The 20286-nt window shown below is 52.6% G+C and overlaps 6 protein-coding genes across 6 annotated transcripts; 3 read left to right on the top strand and 3 right to left on the bottom strand.

Moving 5' to 3' along the window:
• The first annotated feature begins 2403 nt into the window (after positions 1-2403).
• GGS23DRAFT_490445 (MFS general substrate transporter) lies at positions 2404-5140 on the top strand. Its single transcript, XM_051514392.1, has 10 exons — positions 2404-2778; positions 2833-2870; positions 2937-3754; positions 3802-3840; positions 3903-3960; positions 4011-4160; positions 4339-4380; positions 4441-4664; positions 4727-4774; positions 4844-5140. The coding sequence occupies exons 1-10, from the start codon at positions 2525-2527 to the stop codon at positions 5030-5032; spliced, it is 1860 nt and encodes a 619-aa protein (XP_051372973.1). The 5' UTR covers positions 2404-2524; the 3' UTR covers positions 5033-5140.
• Positions 5141-5643: 503 nt separating this feature from the next.
• GGS23DRAFT_490524 (uncharacterized protein) lies at positions 5644-7011 on the top strand. The gene has a single exon (XM_051514394.1). It carries the CDS (start codon positions 5844-5846, stop codon positions 6888-6890), a length of 1047 nt encoding a protein of 348 aa, XP_051372972.1. The 5' UTR covers positions 5644-5843; the 3' UTR covers positions 6891-7011.
• GGS23DRAFT_490399 (uncharacterized protein) lies at positions 7011-8398 on the bottom strand. The gene is made up of 2 exons (XM_051514391.1): positions 7812-8398; positions 7011-7754 (listed from the first exon to the last, which is right to left on the bottom strand). Exons 1-2 carry the CDS (start codon positions 8101-8103, stop codon positions 7132-7134), a joined length of 915 nt encoding a protein of 304 aa, XP_051372971.1. The 5' UTR covers positions 8104-8398; the 3' UTR covers positions 7011-7131.
• Positions 8399-9784: 1386 nt separating this feature from the next.
• On the top strand, positions 9785-10676 carry GGS23DRAFT_604529 (ras-domain-containing protein; the record flags this gene model as incomplete). The annotated part of the gene is made up of 4 exons (XM_051519607.1): positions 9785-10030; positions 10087-10134; positions 10188-10415; positions 10479-10676. The coding sequence occupies 4 exons, from the start codon at positions 9785-9787 to the stop codon at positions 10674-10676; spliced, it is 720 nt and encodes a 239-aa protein (XP_051372970.1).
• A 1187-nt stretch (positions 10677-11863) lies between these two features.
• GGS23DRAFT_620053 (uncharacterized protein) lies at positions 11864-14958 on the bottom strand (the record flags this gene model as incomplete). Its single annotated transcript, XM_051521071.1, has 2 exons — positions 11864-13034; positions 13091-14958. 2 exons carry the CDS (start codon positions 14956-14958, stop codon positions 11960-11962), a joined length of 2943 nt encoding a protein of 980 aa, XP_051372969.1. The 3' UTR covers positions 11864-11959.
• A 3567-nt stretch (positions 14959-18525) lies between these two features.
• Positions 18526-20203, bottom strand: GGS23DRAFT_490205 (WD40 repeat-like protein). The gene is made up of 3 exons (XM_051514389.1): positions 19877-20203; positions 19636-19801; positions 18526-19567 (listed from the first exon to the last, which is right to left on the bottom strand). The coding sequence occupies exons 1-3, from the start codon at positions 19915-19917 to the stop codon at positions 18593-18595; spliced, it is 1182 nt and encodes a 393-aa protein (XP_051372968.1). The 5' UTR covers positions 19918-20203; the 3' UTR covers positions 18526-18592.
• Positions 20204-20286: the final 83 nt, after the last annotated feature.

Raw genomic sequence — 20286 nt, 5'->3', positions numbered from 1 at the left:
ATGAACTGCATATGCGGATAATGCAACGGTCGGAGTACTAGGCAGGCTGCCTCAACTCCCATGAGCTTGAAGGTCTCACAAAGCAGCACACTACATCATACACACCCCAGGGCTGATGGGCCTACCTGCTACGGAGTATAACGGCGTTGGTAGTTGAAGACTAGTTACGTCTCGTCCCGAATGCTTGTTTGCCGTTCGGCCGTTCGGGCAAGCTACCAGTCGAGGAGGCGAAGAGAGAGGAGAGAGAAAGAAAAAAGGCAAAGGGAAGAGGTGTCTAGTTGCCACTAAGATTCGTGATTGTGGGTGGCGCTTAGTCGAGTATCGGACAAACGGACCACAAGGATCCCCGCATTTGACGATGGTCTCGGGGTTCTGGAAGAAATAAGAAGCGCCTAGATAAGCTGCTGCTGGTCAACCTCGTCGGTTTCCCTAGAGATAGGGATGCTAGAAGTCCTAGTAGCCTAGGTGGACCAAGGAGACGCCGTCGACGAGTACGGCTATTTCAGTGGTAGTAAAGGATACCTTCGTCCGTCCTCGATAGCTGACGGGAGCGGCTGTCGTTGAATTGATACTAGACATGATGCGGACCGTGGGGGAAGACTGATGATGAGCCCTGACTCCTGATCCTTCTGAGTTGACGGGTTCGGCAGCCTTCGTTTGTAAAACCCAGGTATTAGTAAGCCGATAGGTACCTACCTTACTTAGGAGGTAGGCATATGTAGTAGAACCTTCGATGTAGGTACATGTGTTATGTTACAGATATACTAGTAAGGAGCAAGGGTAAAGGGGTATGGGGCGTTTGAGGGGAGTACCTGCCTAGTTTGATGCATCGGCTTTTCTGGTAGGTAGGTAGGTACCTGAGTACCTGCCAAGAAGTGGAAATCTACCTAGGTACCTACGTAGTAGGTGATGTTGGATATCATCATCGTCAGCACTTCATTCTACCTAGGTAATTAAAGGCAGGCGCTGCTGGGGGCAAAGGTGAAGCAACCCGGAATACACGAGATATTATATTCCATAATAAGGGACGGGAGCACAGGATCTGGTTGATTCTCGCAAGTTTTACTTTTCTGCCTCTCATAATTCATCAATATGTCTCATTACTCACCTCCTTGTTGAGAAGGCAACTGGGTTCTACGATGGGATCCGCAAGAGGTGAGGCGCACGGAGAAGGAGCGAAGCTGAGGGCGCCAAAACAGGGCAGAAGAGAGCCCATAACCGACTTTTAATACCTGTTTCACAACATTTCTTTTATTTCCTTGGTTGCGTGGAAGCGCTCTATACTCATACCTACGCAAGACGCCGACTCGGGGCCTAGGAGACGATAAGCCCTGTAAATAGGCTGCGCCCCCCGCGAAACAAAGAACGGAGAAACGAACTCTCACAGAGAGGAGGGAGGATCCAGAATGGACCCCGCAATGCGAAACGAAGAACAGAGAATGCTAGATAGGGAGCCAAAAGCTGTAAATAGCCTAGCCTAATCTAGCCCGCCCCCCAGTACCCCATGGGAGGTCACGGGATAGCCTCAGCAGGCAGTTCCCCATGGGCGTTAATAATCACTGCTGCTACCTTCTACCTAATTACACGATATGTTTAGTGGGTGTTTATGAGCAACATGAGTGGCACATTTTTTAACCCCCCTTTCCCTCCAACCCGGAAAAAAAAACAAAGCAAAACAAACCCAAAAAATCACCCAAAAGATGGAGCATCGCGGTCCTGATAGATAAATAGAGTTGCTTTCTTTACATACCTAACGCCGTCCTGGGTTGTCGTCTTCTTTTCCCGCGCTAGCGCAAGATTGGTTCACATAACAGGTATTCCTGCGTTTTAGTGAAGGGAGATTGTCTGCACTCCCTTGTTGGAGCTGTAGGGTTATGTACTTAACTTCCCGCGCGACGGGTAACTTGCACAGGATCGCGGAGAGCAGAAGATCGATGTCCGAAAGGTGGGCATCGTCACGTCAGCCACAATCCCGTTCGGATTCGGATCCGTTTTAAGTGGAACTCAAGTGGACGTTGGACGTCAAGCCGCGCTGGGGCTGGCAAGAGCTTCTCAGGACTGTCGATTTTACGGGTTCTTCGGTCTCGCATTCGCTTCGTTTGCAATAAACGGTCTAGTTTGTCTTGGCAGCTGTATCCCCGACGTCGCGACATTGCTTACCTTCCATGCCAGCTTACATCTACAAAGCCTGGATCAACATTGACAACCATTCGGAAAGCCCTCTCGAGCCAGTCATCGGTGATGATGGGGTCCTTCAGAAATTGGCATTGCTTCGTTAGCATTAGACAGGCCTCCTCTCGAGGCTGTGTCCACGTCGATCCTCAATGCTTAAAAAAACATTCTCACGGTCTAAGACACGGATAGGGGACGGTGTATATATACATACATACTCACATACACATATATATATGGCAATGCCTATACACTAGCATGTTGTTGCTCTCTCTTGGTACAGTCGTCGAGTCGACTTTTCATAAACGACAGCCGAATTAACACGAGAAAAAAACAGTCGACCATCTTCACCATGTTGAGAACTCTGGTGAAACGCGCGTTCGGTTCGATAGGTGGTCGCGGGAGTGAGGAAAGGCAGAGAGTGCTATGTTTGCACGAGAGGGACCTGACACAACCCGAGTCCAGTTCGCAGTCCACGGGTGAGGCTCCCCTCGTGAGGGCGTGCTCTCAGTGCAAAGAGGAAGGACGGGCAGCGTCGAAGTACCGGTGGAAGCTCGTCCTGTGCCTTATTCTTCCCTATTCTCTACAGGCTCTCGACGTCACTATGTATGTCAGGTCCGATTAGCAGTGGCTTGACGAGAAATCTAACAAGAGTCGTAGCGTCGCTAGTGCTTTACCATGGATCGCTGCTGATTTCGGTATGAAACTGCTGTCTGGTAGCGCTAGGTGGTTTAGTGGTTTGAGACCGACTGACGGCATCTTAGGCGAAATATCCCAGATGAATTGGATCATCTCGGCTTTCAACCTAACCTCGGCGGCATTTATTCCCTTCTGGGGACAGGTAGCTGATATATTCGGAAGACATTGGCCTCTGCAGGTGTGCTCCCTCATCATGCTGATCAGCAGCGCTCTTTGTACAGCCTCTCCCACCGATACTTTCGGCCTTTTTCTTCTCGGTCGAGCCTTGCAGGGGGTCGCCTGTGCCGGGTTGAACACGATAGTCCGTGTCATACTAGCAGACAACGTGTCCCTGAAAGAGAACGCGAAGAACTGGTCTCTGTTTGCCTTGGCAGGAGGCGTTTGCTATGGTATTGGGCCCGTCCTGGGTGGCTACCTCACTGCGGCCAATTGGCGGTGGTGCTTCGCTATTAATCTACCCATCGCGTTCGTCGGCGTTCTTATTGTCTTTTTCTTCCTTCGGAGAGACCTGCTAGGGCCACAGCCCATCCCCGAGCTGGACGGGTACGAGGTCAGTCGACGTAAGCAACTTGCCCGGCGCATCGCGAGCATCGATGTCGGCGGACAGCTGCTGTTCCTCCTGGGGTTCGGCCTGTTGATACTGGCTTTTACTTGGGCCGGCGCAACTTATGATTGGGACCACCCTGCGGTACTGGTGCCCCTCATCATCGGCACGTTTGCGGCGTGCGCCTGGCTCTACTACGAATACTCGATGGCCCCGGGCGGGGTGGTATTCCGCAAGCTCCCTCTTCAAAGGCCAATGATGCCCTGGAACTTGGTGCAAAACCGCAATATTAGTCTGTTATGCTACATCAACCTCGCCACGGGAATGGCCATGTATAGTGTAGGTGGGAGAGCTTCGGTGGCAGGTCGCTTTGTTAATTTCCCAAGGTCCTCTATTTCGTCGACCTCTATTTTACCATAGTCAAGGTAAGTCGTTCCAGCTGCAAAGGTAGTTAGACGTGTTCCCAGCCCGTTAACGCTGTGTCCAGGGTTACCATTCCGACAAGGCAGGCGTTCAGTTGCTGTACTACACGCCAGGATTAGGAGGTTTGTGGTAGCAGATCTTCACTCTAGTACCGCTGACCGACAATTTGTAGCTGGTGTGTATCTCTCCATGATCTTGTGCAATCACTGGCCATGTCAGACATTTCTTCCGCTTTTCCTCGGGTCCGTGGTCGAAGCCATTGGCGTCGGCATGATGGCATGGGCTTTGCACTACGAACATGCACCTACCATCTACGGTATGAGTACGTAAATAAAGCCTTCGGTCGAGTCCATTGCGCCCTCCCCCGCTCCTACAGCCTATCCCAGCACCAGCATCTCGAGCGTGCTCATCTTGGGCTGTATGACTTCACTTCAGCCGTCGTGAGACATGTTTCACGGCGCCAGAGTTTCCCGGGCGTAATGGCTACTAACTCGTCCAAGTGGCGCTCACCGGTGCGGGTACGGGGCTTCGCTTCATGCCAGGTATTGATATCGACCTTTTCTCATATTCCAGCAAGGACAGGGAACCCTAACCTCGAGCAGGTAGCCTCCACGCCATCGGGCTCTTCCCGGAGCATATTCCCGCCGTAGTATCCCTCATGGGTGTTGCCATGACCTTCGGGGGCACCTTAGCTCTCACGATCATGTCTACCGTCTTCAACAATACGTCGGGCAGCATCTCGCGCGACCCCCCTTTCCAGAGTGGCTACGATGCCTTGCATAATCTCCCCGATGAGCTTAGGATGCAGATTACTGGCGGCGCTAGGGTACATCCTCCCGTCATTGGCGTCCGTACTTCTCGACTTGGGGTCAACTGACTGCTAGATAGGACGGAATCACGTGGGCGTTCGTTTCGTTGACACCCTTCATGGCCATCGTAGGTTGCCTGCCACCTGCGCCCATCGCTTCTTGTTGCACAGTTAGCCCGCTGACCGCCAGTGCTCAGTGTGTTCTGGCATCCGCCTGCCTCGGAAATGTGCCCATCGGTGACTCCAATGCAGACGCCAGCGTCCGCCACTCGGCCGACGGGAGTTATTTGCTCTCCCTGCTACGTAGAAGGAGGGGCACGACTATAGGTGTCGACTGTGAAATGGAGATGATGTTTCAGCCGCAGGGAGAAAGCCGGCCGCGTTAACTGGACTGAGAGGACTGGCTGCAGCTGGTCTCCGGGCTCCGCCCACTCCCGTCAGAATTGTCTTTGATTCGTAATATTAGGATGCCGCCTAGACCGACACGTCGTGTTACCTATCCCATACGCGGGGAGGTTGTGCGCACATATTAAATCTCGACACCGCCGTCTGGTGACTTTAAGAGGCGCACCTGTCGGCTTGGGACAGGCAGCGCAGATCTATGCGGTCGGGACCGCACCGGGATCTGGCGAGCGGTGCGAGAGAAGCCCGTCATCTCTCTCCAACTGCCTTCGCGGAATGTTATTTGACGAGACGGCGGGATCTATTGATTCGGCAAAAGAAAAAAGGAGAAACGAAAAGCAACTCGCTGATAAGGAAATTCACCGGGTTCGGTGGATGTGGCGGCTCCGAATAATATGCTAATATACAACGTAGTAGACATGCAGGCGCCTCTTCCTACTCGTTGCCGCCGGCCGCCCGCGCCGTTGCTTTATTGATTCGCAGCACCTCTACTGTCTGCCGACTCTTGGTTCACAGCACTTCTTCCATTGCCTACTTAATCTCCTCCCCGCACCTCGAGGTTTCCTGCTATCCCTTCTTTGCCTGCTCAACTCGCACCTCGTCCGCGTATTTAACTCATTCACTACCTCGCCGCACCACCATGACTGAGTCTTGACTCTCTGAGAGCCCATACATCTACAACTACGCCCGCCGTAGCTTTATTTTACACCCCCGTACCCGAGGGAGGATTGCTTGCCAATCTTTCCTCTAAGCCCCCTATTAACTCGTGTATTCGCCCTAGACGTAACCGGCAACATGGCGATCGACTTCGGCTTACCCGGTATGGATGGCCTGAATCCTGACTTCCAGCTGGAGTTTGACGTCGTTAGCGACGGGCTCGACTGGGAGACAGCACAGGCACTGACGGAGAAAGGGAAGCACGCTCATCAGGGTCGGTTCGAGTACTTCCAATACCTACCACCCGAGCTGCGCCTAAAGATCTGGGAGTATATGATCGCGCCGCGGATCGTGACCATAGAATGTGTCCGGATCGACAGCATCGCCGCCGAACAAGGCGACTCGCCTTCCGGTAACGCGCGCCGTAGGTCTCCTGCCTGGGCTCGAGACGAGGTTCTCCCCGTCAGGGAGAGGGCGCCTATTGCAGTGCCAGTTCTCCTCAGCGTCTGCCGCGAGGCGCGCTGTGTAGCCCTTTCCCGGTACGAACCTGCCTTCTCCTGGAAAGCCCCCGACGTTTTCCTGTTCGACAGCATGGATCCGGACTCTGATGAGGAGATGGACGAATCCGATCTCTCCTCAAGCGAGTCATCGTCTTGGTCTCAGCCAGGCGTCTGGTTCAACTATGACCTCGACACCGTCTTCATCCGGGGCAAGCTAGAGCCCCGCGACAACTACGGCATGAGTAATCCAGTGGCCTTCTTCCTGCGGCGCGAGGATGCGTCCCGCGTGCGCAAGCTTGTCATCTCGTTTTCAGCTCTGCGCTACGGCCGCACTGCCACCCAACAGATATTTGGTGCGCTGTTCCACGTGCTCGACCGCTTCACGCATATCAGTACCGAGAAAGGTCGTGTTCTGTTCACCGTTAACTCGAAGGACGAATGGGAGAACTATCTCACAGGTGGAGATGTGCCTTTGGTCGAAGAACTCAAGTACTTATGCGCTGCGCTCAGGGCTGCGCAGCGACGGAACGTCAGGCGGGTGGTAGATGACGATGGAATCAATGCTGTCCAGAGGATCTGGCGCGACTGGTATAAGGGCACCGTTGTCCAGCCATCTATGGTGGATATGCAGTTCCAAATGATCTGCGAGACCAACCTTAAGCGGCATGTGGCAGAGTTGGAGTAAACTGTGGCGGTTGAAGGTGGCCGATGACGCGACGCCAGAGCGAAGACGGTGGCCAAACAGGGGTTTCCATGTGGGCTTTTTTTTCTTCACTTTTATATTCACGCTGTCCTGGAGTTGAGTGGTTGGGCCTAGTTAGTCCCAGAACTTTTCCTATGATACATGTATGTACCACGACGATTATGACTCAGCCGAACACTCCTTAGCATATCTTAACAGCTTTATCACATCTATTCGGCCTTCTCTATCGTGTATATTTGCCCCCTTTTCCTGAGACCCTGCATAAGGCGGGAGCACCACCCTCCGTCCGGCCTTTTATGCCTCCCAGGAGCCAATCTGTGAGGCCGACAACCCTAGCTCCTACGCCTTTCTCCCACTCTCCGTGCTCATCTACATGCTCGATGGTGTGGCTTATGATCCTCCCTTCCTTGTCAAACTCGAAAAGGAACAGGCCGGTGAATGCTTTCTTCTCCCCGATGGCCTGCGTGCCTCTGAGGGTCCCGTCCAGTTTCTGCTCCCCCTCCTCGGTCACGAGAGGGTCCCGGTCCTTAGATTTGCTGTCTGCTGTCCTCCATTTGACGACCAGCTGTTCGCCGTACGCCTCGGAACGCCTGGGCGAGAAGTGTAACGGATCGTTGACCATGCGCTCCGATAAAATCTCTAGCTTCACGTTGCCGACGATAGGAACTCGATTCCACGCTAATGGGGATGTCCACAACGCTGCCATGTAGGCGACTCTGCCCGATACCGTGGGGAGGTATGGGTATGTGGAGGGGAATAGGTGGAGCGAGATATGAGGGGATAGGATCTCCTGTGGTAGCGGAGACTGTAGTAAGGTAGGCAGTCGCTCTTGGAGTATACGCAGGGCTTCAGATATGGATCAGCCTAAAACACGGACATCCAGAGGAGGGCAGGGAAACACACTTCTCCCAAGCTTTATTTTACGCTCGTCTTCTGGTTGGCGTGAGCTTTTGGCCGACGATGGGCCCGACGGGGCAATGTCGTATAGCGGGAAAGAGGAATTGAACCATATCGGCGTGAGGTTTTGTTGCGGCGCTACATGTGCAGTGCTGGGAGAAGACGGCAAGGATATCGTTGACGTTGAAGTTGTCGAATAAGTAGACGAGGGAGCTTGGAGGAAGAATGAGGCGGCTTTGAAGCGAAGGGAGCGAAGGGCGTGGGTCTGCGCTCGAGCGACGCTGGTTGGGAGGAACATGTGTCTGGGGCCCTTGATGGCAGTGTTGAATAGGGTAACTCATCAATTCCCTTCGAGGGTTTTGTGCTGAGAGTATCCTTTCAAGCACAGCGGCACTGGCGTAGGTTTCCGTAACTCAACACAAGCGTGCGGGCGAAAATGGGTGGTAGATACATTAGGAGATGGGGGGTAGGTAGAACTAGAGAATGAATGGTATGATGTAAGTGAAGCTGGAAGCTTTCGAAGTTGAATTTTAACGTCCGGACAACCCCCCGATCAGGCTACCTAATGGCGGGGTTCCACTAGAAGCGTTATGTTAGGCACTAGACATAGCAGATAAGTACCTCTAGCTGCTAGTAGCTTAATCTAGTTTCTCCTATTTAATTTTCTTTAAATAATATAATACTAAAGTATATATAAATATATATTATTTAATTAAATAGCTTATTTTTAATAATAATAATAATTTATACATTTAATTAATATAAATATATTATATAATATAATAGTAAAATTAAATCAACTTAGCGAGTTCTTAATAAGGCTTCTGATAGAAACTTCTTTCTCTTTATTTTTCTTTATCTAGAAGTAGGTACTATTATTATAAGCTGCTGTCTATAAGGGTACATTACGTATGTAAAACATAAGCACAGATACCTCTCTCTCTTGAAGTTATGCATGTTAACCTGTGCGCTATGCACCTATTTGTGTGATAGATTCATTGCGCAGAAGGTACATGGTAGGTATAGGTAGGTACCTTATGTGAATAGGATGAAGAGGATATACCTCCTAGGCCACCTTATACATCAAGTGTCCTACTAATTACCTGCACGCTCTAGGTACCCCCAGATCAGTAGGTTACTTAACGAAGGATAGGTTCGATTCCTAACAGCGCTACTTGGTAGTCTTCGCTACTTAGCTCATCTCCCCCCTCTGTCGACTTCTACAAGAGAGGTAGGTACCTTAAGTACCTAAGGTACTTGCATCAAAGGCTGCACCCTAACCTTAAGTACCTACGTACACAGCTCCTTGACACCTGGACATTACCTAAGTTCATTCTAGTGCCGCGTGATTAGATCATTCTACCTGGAGGTGGTGGTGGCGGTCCGGTACCTAAGTACTGTAGACCGACTCTTATTACGTTAGCAGCAGGCATACGACCAGAACCCACCGGCCAATATACGGAGCGTATTGGGTGTGTGTGCACGGGGCAGTTGACGGTGAATGGCCCTGAGTGCTCCTTGACGTTCCTTGATGCAGCGACCTACACTTGTCTCAATTCTCCTTCTACATCATCATCAACATCAACGCCAGCAGCCGGCCCCTTATTCGTACATCGCCAGAAATCCTCGCACTTTCGCACACCACGCTCATCCCCTCTCACCAAATCTAGTTTTGCCTATCTGCGCTCCCTGGCTTATCAGCGCCCGATTCACCAAAGTACCTTGTTGTCTTCCAAAGGCAGGCAGCGCATCTGCATTTCGTCAAGATGAATCCTGAGTAGTACGTCCGCTTCCCCCAATACACCAGCGACGACAACATTGTTGACGACGGCAACGCTAATCCGTGTGTTACAGAGTCAAACTCTAGCCAGCCTCCCGTACCTTTACCTTTTCCCTCTTCCTATAAAGCTGCTGTCCTGCCTCAAACCTTCCACCAACACCCACAAGGCTGTACCATGAACACCACAACAGGCTCAGCCATGGCATTCAACGCCAGCAACAGCACTGACACCAAGGCCCTGAGCCTCCATCCTGCCAACCATGCCAAGCTTCAGGAGATCATGGCCCGTGACCAGCCCGTACTAACCCAGGCTGCCGATAGATACGACTACCTCTTTAAGCTGCTCCTCATCGGGGACTCCGGCGTTGGAAAGTCCTGCCTCTTACTCCGTTTCGCCGACGATACCTATACGGAATCCTACATCTCCACCATCGGCGTCGACTTTGTATGCTACCCCACATCTGAGAAGCCCCTCTCAAAAGCGATGCTAACTACGGATAGAAAATCCGAACCATCGAACTCGCCGGGAAGACCGTGAAGCTGCAAATTGTGAGATTGACAACTTTGATGATGCGAAGTGCCTGTCGCTGACTAGAGGAAAGTGGGATACTGCTGGCCAAGAACGCTTCCGAACTATTACTTCGTCCTACTATCGAGGTGCCCATGGTATCTGTGTCGTCTACGATGTTACCGACATGGACAGCTTCAACAACGTTAAGCAGTGGCTCCAAGAGATCGATCGATATGCCACCGAGGGTGTCAACAAGCTCCTCGTGGGCAACAAGAGTGATATGACGGACAAGAAAGTCGTCGAGTACACGGTTGCAAAGGTACTGTGTCCTCGCACCCTTGGCATATCACAAGCGCTTGGACTTTGCTAACTCGGTGTGCAGGAGTTTGCTGATAGCCTTGGTATTCCGTTCCTCGAGACCTCGGCTAAGAACGCCTCCAACGTCGAACAGTCTTTCTTGACCATGGCCCGACAAATTAAGGAGCGAATGGGATCGCAGGCCACCACCAACACCAAGCCAGGCGTCCAAGTTGGTCCGGGACAAAGTGTTTCCAGCTCGTCCAACAGCGGCTGCTGCTAGAGTAGCTAATCATGATACCCTCGTATGACAGCATCCTCGCATCCATTTTGATTTTCCCGGGACGGACTGGCAGTTAGGGCATGCAGGTGGTCAGGATGGCAAGGTAGAATGTGTTTGCTTCTCGCTTTTGACTGCGGATAGATGAAATGATCACTTCACTTGGATCCTACCTAGTCGCCGAGCCGCCCATCAACTCGTCCTGTAGGAAAGCACCGATTCTGACATGCGAAAGTGGGGCCGGCTCATAGTCAAGGCTGAGTCGTCTCTCATCAAAGATAGCCTAGTGTGATTTCCCACGACCCGGGTGAAGCTTGTTTGTGCTGGATTTCGTGTGGTTGCGTCTAGAACCGATGGCATTTCTGCGGATGGAGATGACTGTACGTTCATGTTTGTTTTCCGGGGCCTCGGAGTGACGGATAGAGAGAATGGGTCAACGTCCCGATCATCATAATTACAATGTCCTCGTTCGTTTCCACTCATGCAAGGCCGCCTTTGCGCAACAGGAGCTAGCTAGGTAGTCATGCAGGCTTATACACAGATATCATGCATTTCAATAACCGTGGTTGCGTGGATTAGGACGTAGACCTTGGGCGGTTATCTACTGTCCAAACGATTGGCTCCGGCTTATCACTCTCAGTTCAGAAAGGCGAGGGAAATTATCACAGGTATCACATCTCTAAAGAAAAGAATTCGGGGTAGGTCTCTTGAGCCGACTTCAGCTTGGGATTCTTCCTTCTATCCCGGAGAAATTTATATGAGGAAAGAAGTGACCTATGCTAGGAATAATTATCTATTTCAACATATACACATTGGGCCATCCGCGTCCATTCGTGTGTTCGAGTAGCGGTAGCGACAGTTACTGCACCTACGTATGGGTAATCCCGCCACCAGCTAGGTAATACGCAGGGTAAGCCACAGACGGGTCTGAACACATGAACAGGAAATAAGTAGGTAACGATGGTCGAAGAAAGACATGTCTTTCAAGCCCAAATACCGGCCCCTCACTCCGGATAAACAGCACGCCACGTTAAAAAGAGGCGTGTATAGAAGCGGCATCCTAAGCGAGAGTAAGAAGCGGTTTGGAATCGCGCTCGTTTTTTGGTTTTCGAGGGAGGGGGGGGTTGTAATCTTCTACAACGACTGGGCAGAATCCACGCGAGGACGTAGTGGGGCCGTTTAACAGTTGCACGAGTGAAGTCGACGAAACAACGAACCCCGTCAACCAGGCAACAGTAAGAGAACACGGAGCACAATATATCTAGACGGGAAAGGAGGCCGGGAGGTCACAGTGTCGCCAGACCCAACCACTTCAGCGCCTTATGGCTGTTTCCCTTCCTCGGACCGCCCCGTTTCCCGTAGAGGGGAATATACTTACGTTCCTCGGCGAACAACCCGTCATCTTCGTCGTCCCACGACTCGTCGGCCGAGGCCGAGGCCGAAGGGGAATCCGACTGTATAGTCACGGCGTCGGCGTCCACCTCCCGCCCGAGCACGATTCGCAATTTGTTCTTCTGGCTCCTCATCGACTTTACCGTCCGACTGCTCTTGGTAGTCTCCGATAGCGACCCCTTGGGCGATTCGGGCGGCGCCTCCCGCCGGGTCGAGCACTTTGAGGTGCGGCGGAACGGCGGGTCGGCGGAGAGATAGTTCTCGCTTGGTGGGGCATCTCCCGCCCGTCTCGAGAGATCTAGAAGGGCGGTTGCGCCGGCGAGCGGGGCGTATTGCAGTGCTGGGTCGATGAGAGGTGTCTGGGCCAGTGACCCACTTAGGGATTCGCGCTTGGATTCTTGCTTCGACTCTGGGTCTTCCCGTGGAGACGACTCGGGAGCTGCTCCCTCCGGAATATAGAAGGTCGATATGTCAATGAGAATCTTCCATATAGTGGAGATGAGGGTTGCGATCTCGGATTCGTTGGCGGACGAGGTGAGAAGGAAGTTAGCTTTGGAGAACGAGGGCATCTCGGCCTGCTTCGTCCCGGGCGGCGTGAGAAGAGTGGCATCGGCCCTCTTTCCGGCTGCCAGGATTCCGGACCCTGAATTTTGGGGCGAGTGGGCACTCGTGCGTGGTGGCACTTTGAACCCTGGGTATGGTCTTGGCTGGTTCGCCTCAGAATCTAAGATTCCCGCGACTTTGAGGAGGTCGACGCCCACCAGCCGCTGGAGCGCCAGTACGGTTGTCAGATGTTCGGGGGGGTACTCGAGCAGGAGAAATCGCGTGGTGGAGTTGGCGGCCATGTAGGTCTCTAGGTGGGGTATGATCAACGTTGCTAGGAGGAGTGGGTTGGAAAAGGGGTTGTCCTGCGTCTGGTTCGTCAGGGGCTGTGAAGTAAAAGCTTGCATGGTATTTGCAATCAGAAACCTTTGCAACGCCTAGTTAGCAGCAAATTTTACAGAGGCCTGGGCATCCTCACTAACCTCAGATCTAACCTCCCGCTCCGGGTAAACCCATTTGGTTTCGTGCCGAGCTTTTCCAACGAGCCGCTGATCGCACCGAGAAAATCCCTATTAACGCCCTTCTGCGCCCCGATGGCAACAATAAGGTCAACCTTCCGCCTTCGCTTTACGCCACTGCAGTCAGCGCCTGAGCTCGTTTCCCGAAAGACGGGTTTCCAAAGACTGCTGAGTTCGGGGAGCAAGGGGAAGGTGAATTGGTGGTATCCCGCGTCCTCTGGGGGGAAGTACAGATTCAGGACGGATCGTAGAGAGTTTTGCATACACACGGCTGTTCTACAGCCTGTAGTGGTAAACTCGTGGAAAAACCTTTCCGGTTTCTTTGAGATTGGCGGTGGTGGTGTTTGTACGGGCGTTGGTGGTGTGGAAGGTTTGTCACTGCCTGTATGCCGCTTGGACGGCGAGAAACGAAATGAGCGGAACCGCTCTTCATATGCGAAAGGATCGTACTCATCCATATCCGATCGGTGAACCTCTCCATGTTGGACCTCGCTCGCCGCCGGCGGTGCCGCATTCGGCTGGCACGAGCTCTGTATGCTAGGCTGGCTGCGGTCTGTCTCCGCTTCCGATACTGATGGCCACGTAGATTTGGGGTATATACCTTCTTTAAAGGCTTGGATCATGTTTCTCAGCTGCAAGTCGGATTCTTCGTCCCTGAAGTGTATTATGAGGTCTTCGAACATGGGCAGGACTGGTTCGAAATGTCCACGCGTATCGAGTTCGGTATTGTGCTCAAACTTCCGAGAGATATGTGCCCCCGTATCAGGTTCAGGGCCCGCGGGGGCCGAGTCCGTACTTGTACTTCTGTCCTCGTAGGTGTATCCAGTATTTGTTCCACGGTCAACATAACATGTCGGCCGCTTTATTTGGTCGCTCAACTTGAGGGGAGACGGAGGGCTACGCCTGATTATGGTCCTACTCGGCGTGCCAAAAGTCGGTCTTGGTATTTTACCGGGGAGGCTGGACTGGGGCATGGCTTTTTCTTGCTGGCTCGGTGCTGGGACGGGGCTGTCGGATGGGCTAGATAGTTGCGAGGGAAGGGGCAGTGAAATATCCTGGTTCCGAATGGCGCTAGTGTACACGCGATCGACCGACTTCGTTCTCTTATGGAGAGCAGTTATGGTAGATGTTAAGGTAGATGACCGAACATCGACCGCCAAGGCTTCACATATCCCCACCGGGGTAGTAGATGTCGACTCGAACCCGAGAGAGTGTGGACTCGACAAATCTGCACTTGCGGGAGATAACCCTGTCTCGGCGTATTCCTCCCCAGCATCATCCGGACAACTATAGTGGCTCTGTGGACCGGCCGCCCGATATACGACTGAATCAGTCGCTCTCCGGACGACCATGTGCGAATCTCGGCTAGAGCAACTTTGGTGGGGACTCCGAGGCCGACGAGAGCCGCGGTTGATTCCCTTCAGGGTTCGACGAGCTCCGAAGACGTAGAAAGGGGCAATGTGCTGGAAGTCATCCGCCATTCGATGGGTCGGTACGCTCATGCTTCGGGGTCTGGCCATAGCCGCAAGGTCGATCTCGTCGGAGCCCGGCTGCAGAAAAGCCGTCTCGAGATCGAGAGCTTCGGCAGCTTTCATTGCCTTCGTCCTTGGGTCCTCCGGAAGCTCCTCTTGTTGACTCAACTGGTTGTTCGCAGTGACTGGTTGCCTCGACTGAGAATCCGCTCCTATCCTACGGCCACTCCCCAACCCGGCAACCCCGTTCCGAATAAGCTTGTTGAATATATGCTCGGCCTTTGTAAAATCTCCACCAGTTAAGTGTTTGCCTATATCGGCTATACATTCCGCCTGGGCGCCCGCCGTACCCCCGTCCATGAAAACAAGCCGTTTATTATTCGGGGTAGAATTTTGCAAAAATAATCGTGCTAATTTGACTCTATCACAACATGCCCTGTGTACGGCCTGGATGTGTGATCGAGCATCGAATGGGGTCTCTGGGCCGCCTTGCTTGATGAAGGAACGAACTGGTGGTATAAGTAAAATCTTGGGGGAGTTCGGAAGCAATCGCAGTTGGGTTGAGAGGACATCCTGAGGGCCTTCAAAGGCAACCAAGCTGCCGTGATATTGGGATGTCGGATCCATCACGTCGTATGAAGCCTATTGCGAAAATACTGACGATTTGCACTATACACGCAGACTACTCAGAGGTATAGTCCACGGACTCATGTATTCTGGTCGGCAGACTGAGTACCAGTGCTGGGCGGTACCCCTCGAGTCAATAAGGCTTGTAGCTGGCCCTGGTGACCTAAAGAAAGACAGACAATAGATGTGGCCGGACACGGTATATTGTCAAGTCTCGCCATCCAACCGGATTTGGGACTCTCACCCACGGAAGAAAGTGTATATAGGGTCTCGGAAACTGACAGGTACAGGCAAGACTCGAGAGTGAAGAATTTGAATGAGACAAAAGGTCTGTTGGGATGCCTAGAGCAACCGAGTAACCTGATTTGTAGACATCGATACGTCAGGAAAAGCGACATTAGCGCAATGAAGGAAGATCATATGGGGGCGGGGGTAGTAGCATGTCCAGGAAGCGCATTAGGAGGAGGATGTGATAGGTACAGTACCTACCAACCTGCCTACCCCTTGGGATATATCGAATACCATCCTGGTGGTAGATGGCCTCGGAATTCCGCACATGCTATGTACTACGGTATGCGGTGTCTGGCAGCAAAGACATAGAAGCCAAAGGCGCTTGCTAGGCCACTTCCCATGCTTCCGTGTTCCCTTTTCTTTTTCTTCTTCACCTTCTCTTTGTCCTCTTCTTTCCCTTTTTTGGTAAAAGAAAAAAACAAACCCGTCTTCCTCAGGGGTGGCAACGGGTAGCCGCACAGAATGCGGGAGGTAGTGGCTAGGTATAGCCGTTGAGGGTGAAATGTCAAATGCGGGTGGTATGTGAATATGGAAATCTTGTTAGCCAAGGAGGACATTGCGCGTTCCCAGGGAGGGGGGATGATATCCTTGGCGTAAGAAAGGGGGGGTTGAAGGATGGCGTAACGCTAGCTTACACTGTAGAGGTATTGAGAGACCAGCACTTCCCGTCCCGTTTGTCAGGTGTCAAGGCCAGAATTCGCCATCGGGTCTATATTACACATTTTGTACTTAAACCCGTCGGCCCGGAGAGACTTGACGTATTATGTTCATCATATTCAGGCACGGGGTACGGATTATGGGATCGATAAAGCAGAACTTGACGAAAGGGGGAGGGTTGAAACATTAGGGTCGAGGTGTCGAGCTTGGTCCTCGACTGAGACATCGATTGAATCCTCAAGCTAGTAGTAGTAGGGTGTGCAGCTGCAGGTGTAAATAGCGTGGACGTCCAGAGGATAGAGAAGAAAAGAGGAAAAAGGAAAAAGGGAAAAATAATTGAAAAAAGGGGGCAGGGGTGGGGAGGTAGGGAGGGTGCTCAATTACCGGGTCGCGGTTTAGACTCAGACACGCAGATAACAGATGGACCGAGTCGAGAGAGAGAGAGAGATGGAAGTAAGTTCCCGTTGGTATCAGAGAGGATGGTTAGGTAGTCCTTTGGCGCACATTCGCGTTGTTGGCGGCATCTTCACTCTAGGGATAGAATGAAGAGTAGGCATCTACTCACGACCTACGTCGGGGCAAATTCACGGGGGTCCCTTTCATCGCATAAGCGCATAGGCGCATAATCTGGGATTTCGCTTGGCTGGGGGGCAGGTATGTTAGGTACCTACCTATATACAACTACATCCATGGAGAGGCGCCTCGAAGGGTGGTGAGAAGGTCATGGAGGATCTTCTTGTATTAAAAAATAAATAAACCTTCGAGCGACAAGTCAGGTCTTGCTCCACCACATGATATCCGTAGCTTCGAGGCCATGCTCCTAGGCCGCATGCGTTTTCTCCTTCAACCCCTGCAGCGACTATCCACCCAGGACCGTTTTCTTTGGTCTGCATATGTATGCGTCTTGCATGTTATGTCAGACGCTGTCGGACATGGGTTTGGTGACCTGCGGAGAAGCTCGTGGCGGTTGCGTAGGGGGTCTAATTGTGCGCCTTACCAAGATCGTCTCGCTGGAGGCCAGTGATCGTCTGGGCTTCATTCGAAAACCCGTCTGGCTGGTAACGCAGTAGGCAAGGGGTGCCAAGTGCGGCGCTATTACAGGCGTGATGCGAGGTCTCGACGGACTCAGGTGCCCGTGGGACGGCTTCACGCATACAGCCTACCACGCAGCATCTGGCTTTGCAGCTCTTGGTGTGGACAAACACGATACATCACACCTGCTGACGGAGCAGTCGGTTTCCTCGCCATCGCCGAATCCTGAACGTACCTAGATCTCCACCTACGGCTGCATCCTGGTTTGACGCCCGCGAGTGCGGACATACGCAGTATTGAAGGATTGCTTATTTCGTCGTTCGTTCCAATATATGCATGTATGTACAATAGCTATCGGGTGATGCAGCCAAAGGCGAGCTCGATCTACGCCGGGGAGTCCCTGTCCATATCTTGTGCTGATCGAATATCATCAGTTGACTGAGTGCTTATGCGTGGTACGCTCAAGCTACATACCTACGTTCTCGTATTGGCGCGCGCAGACTTACGTAGTAAGCGTATGAGTTACCTACACGCCTGCTATGCCGGATCTCGATATTACACGTCTCGGCTATCCGCGTACGTCCTATCTCTGACTTACCCTCCTCAGTCCTACCGTTGACCTAGGCTCGGTTACCCGGAGCAAGCAAACACAAGATATTTCGAACGGTCAAGCTCTCCAACGACATAACCCATGCTATTTGCATGCACCTAGCCAACGCTGGCTGCGCCAGACGCACCTACTATGCAGCTGCACTCTCGGGTCTCCTGGGGCCCCAGACCATTCGGGTTCTATGGAATCCGGCAACCTAGTTGGCGTGCCGTCTGGAATCAAGTTATGCTAGCAACCTTCGCGGGACGCTACTCGACCCGCTCCCATCGATCCGAGCAAGGGACCGCGAGGTATAGCGTGCCATCTCACTGTCTAGCGACGGCACGGGAACGTGTTTCATCGAAGTAGGACAACCGAGCACCAATATGTGGGAGGAAATTAAGATTGCACCCGACACCCGGCGGGTACGACATTCTGCATGTTACATCACCTCGTGGTTATCTTCACGGTCATACCATTTAAAAGAGAGGGGGGGGACCACTCTCATCCCGTGTAGCCGTCAACTAGCAAGCTGTGCGCCGTCTCGTATGTGGGAAGCCGTTGAGTTGCCGCCAACCGACACGGCAGACGTCTTAGGCCCGTCGAGCTGGTCTTACGACACCGCTAGATATCGAAGCCATCTAGTTCCGGCGGTGTACGCATAGGTAGTCGCACTTGGGCTAGAGTCATCGAGTGGCAGGTGGAGGGGACCGCTATCATACCGACGGGAACAGTTCTGGTGAGGGTTTCAATGCCTCAGGTACTTAGCCGGCTACCGGAAACCATTCCAGGAGTAAGTTAATCATCCTCCTCCATCAAGGCAGCAAGCTCGGCCTCCTCCTCCGCGGTCATGAGACTCTTCGTTGGTGCTGGTGGGTCCTCCTTTGCAGCGTTCTTGGCCCTATCTTCTCTTTCCTGGTTGATCTTGCTAAGGCCGGCTTGGTCAAGCGGCCAGGTCCGTACGGTTCCATCGATAGACACCGAGGCGACTCTTTTGCCCTTATCGAGGACGATGAGATCGGTAACCTCGTCGTAATGGCCCTCCAGAGTGCAATACAGCTTCCCCGACGAGCGATCCCACACTTTCACGTCCTCGTCTCTCCCTGCAGTTATCACCCACTGATCTGTCACAGCAACTGCCCGTACATGGTCGCCATGACGGATGGAATCGCCGGTAGCGAACCCTCTGAGCCGTGATAAACATTTTGCCGTGCCGTCGCCACTAGATGTCCACAGGTCGACCTCTTCACCTTCGTGGTCGAACACGACTTTGTATACCGTAGTGTCGTGCTCTAAGATCGCGTGACGCATAGCGCCAGGCTCGTCTGGCGATGTCTCCTTGACTTGCTCAAACCCATCGGATCGGATGCGCCATCGACGGATGTGGGGATCGCTGCTGGCACTGACGAGTACGATTTCGTCGGGTCCTGACTGCACTGGGTCGATGACCAGATCTTGGATAGCCATCATCGACACCGTCTGGTCTTGCAGCACGTAGAGCCGGGTGCCCGTTTCGACATCCCAGACTATGATCTTCTTGTCCGCACCGCCGCTGATGAGGATATCCTTACCTTTGAGCTTGGTAGCCACGAGAGCCTTCACAAAATCTGTGTGGCCGCTGTACTTGAAACCCGGCGTCTTCGACGTCAAATCCCAGGACCAGACATCTCTGTCCCAAGAGCCGGCGAAGAGCGTTTTATTGTCCGCACCACCGACAGTAACGCAGGTTACCGGCGCGGACGGGCCCCGGAACGCTTGCCGCGTATCCCCTGTCTAGAGTATGTAGTTGAGCAAAGACTCTGGATGTTTTTGTTGTCGACTCGGCTACCAGAGTCACTTACATCCACATTTACTTTACGAACCGACCCGGCAGACTCAGCAATGAGAATAGAGGATGGGCAGGTGGGGTCTGGCACGGCGGCCAACAGCTTCGACTTGAGTGCAATGGGGTTGCCGTGCTTGTTGCCTGCTTTCGTCGCTCGCCTTTCTCGCTTGGCCTGGTCGGCGCTATTCGATAGGTAATAACACTTGGTTAAAACACACCAGGTCCTAAAAATGAGGGTATTGAGACGGACGACGTACTCGGTCTGGAAGAACTGGTCCGCGGATGTCCCTTTGTACATGGCGGCAACTACGAGAGCGAATCCTTAGGTCTCCGCGGGGTTACGAAGGCAAGGGTGTAAATCGCAGAGAAGCTGGGGCAACGAAGAAGATAGTTCCCCCAAACACACGGACGCAGGCATCCACCATAAAATATCAGCGTATAGGTAGGTGATGATGCCCTATGGCGTAGAGCTAGGTACTCAGTAGCCGTCTATGCAAGTATTCGGATTCTCCATGTAATTCTTGATGTTTATCAATATCAGCCTGCTTATGTAGCAATTTGAGAATCTAGGGGATTGAAGGTATCCTATGTAATCTAACGAGGATGCTATTTAGCTAGGACGGATTAAGGCGGACCTTATCGCTAGGGTAAGTCTTATCGCGGAATG

The sequence above is a fragment of the Durotheca rogersii genome (assembly GCF_024521655.1).
Source record: "Durotheca rogersii strain YMJ 92031201 chromosome Unknown GGS23scaffold_7, whole genome shotgun sequence".
In the NCBI taxonomy this organism is placed as follows: Eukaryota; Fungi; Ascomycota; class Sordariomycetes; order Xylariales; family Xylariaceae; genus Durotheca; species Durotheca rogersii.
The sequence above is the reverse complement of the archived record's forward strand: the minus strand, read 5'-3'. Positions and strand labels throughout refer to the sequence as shown.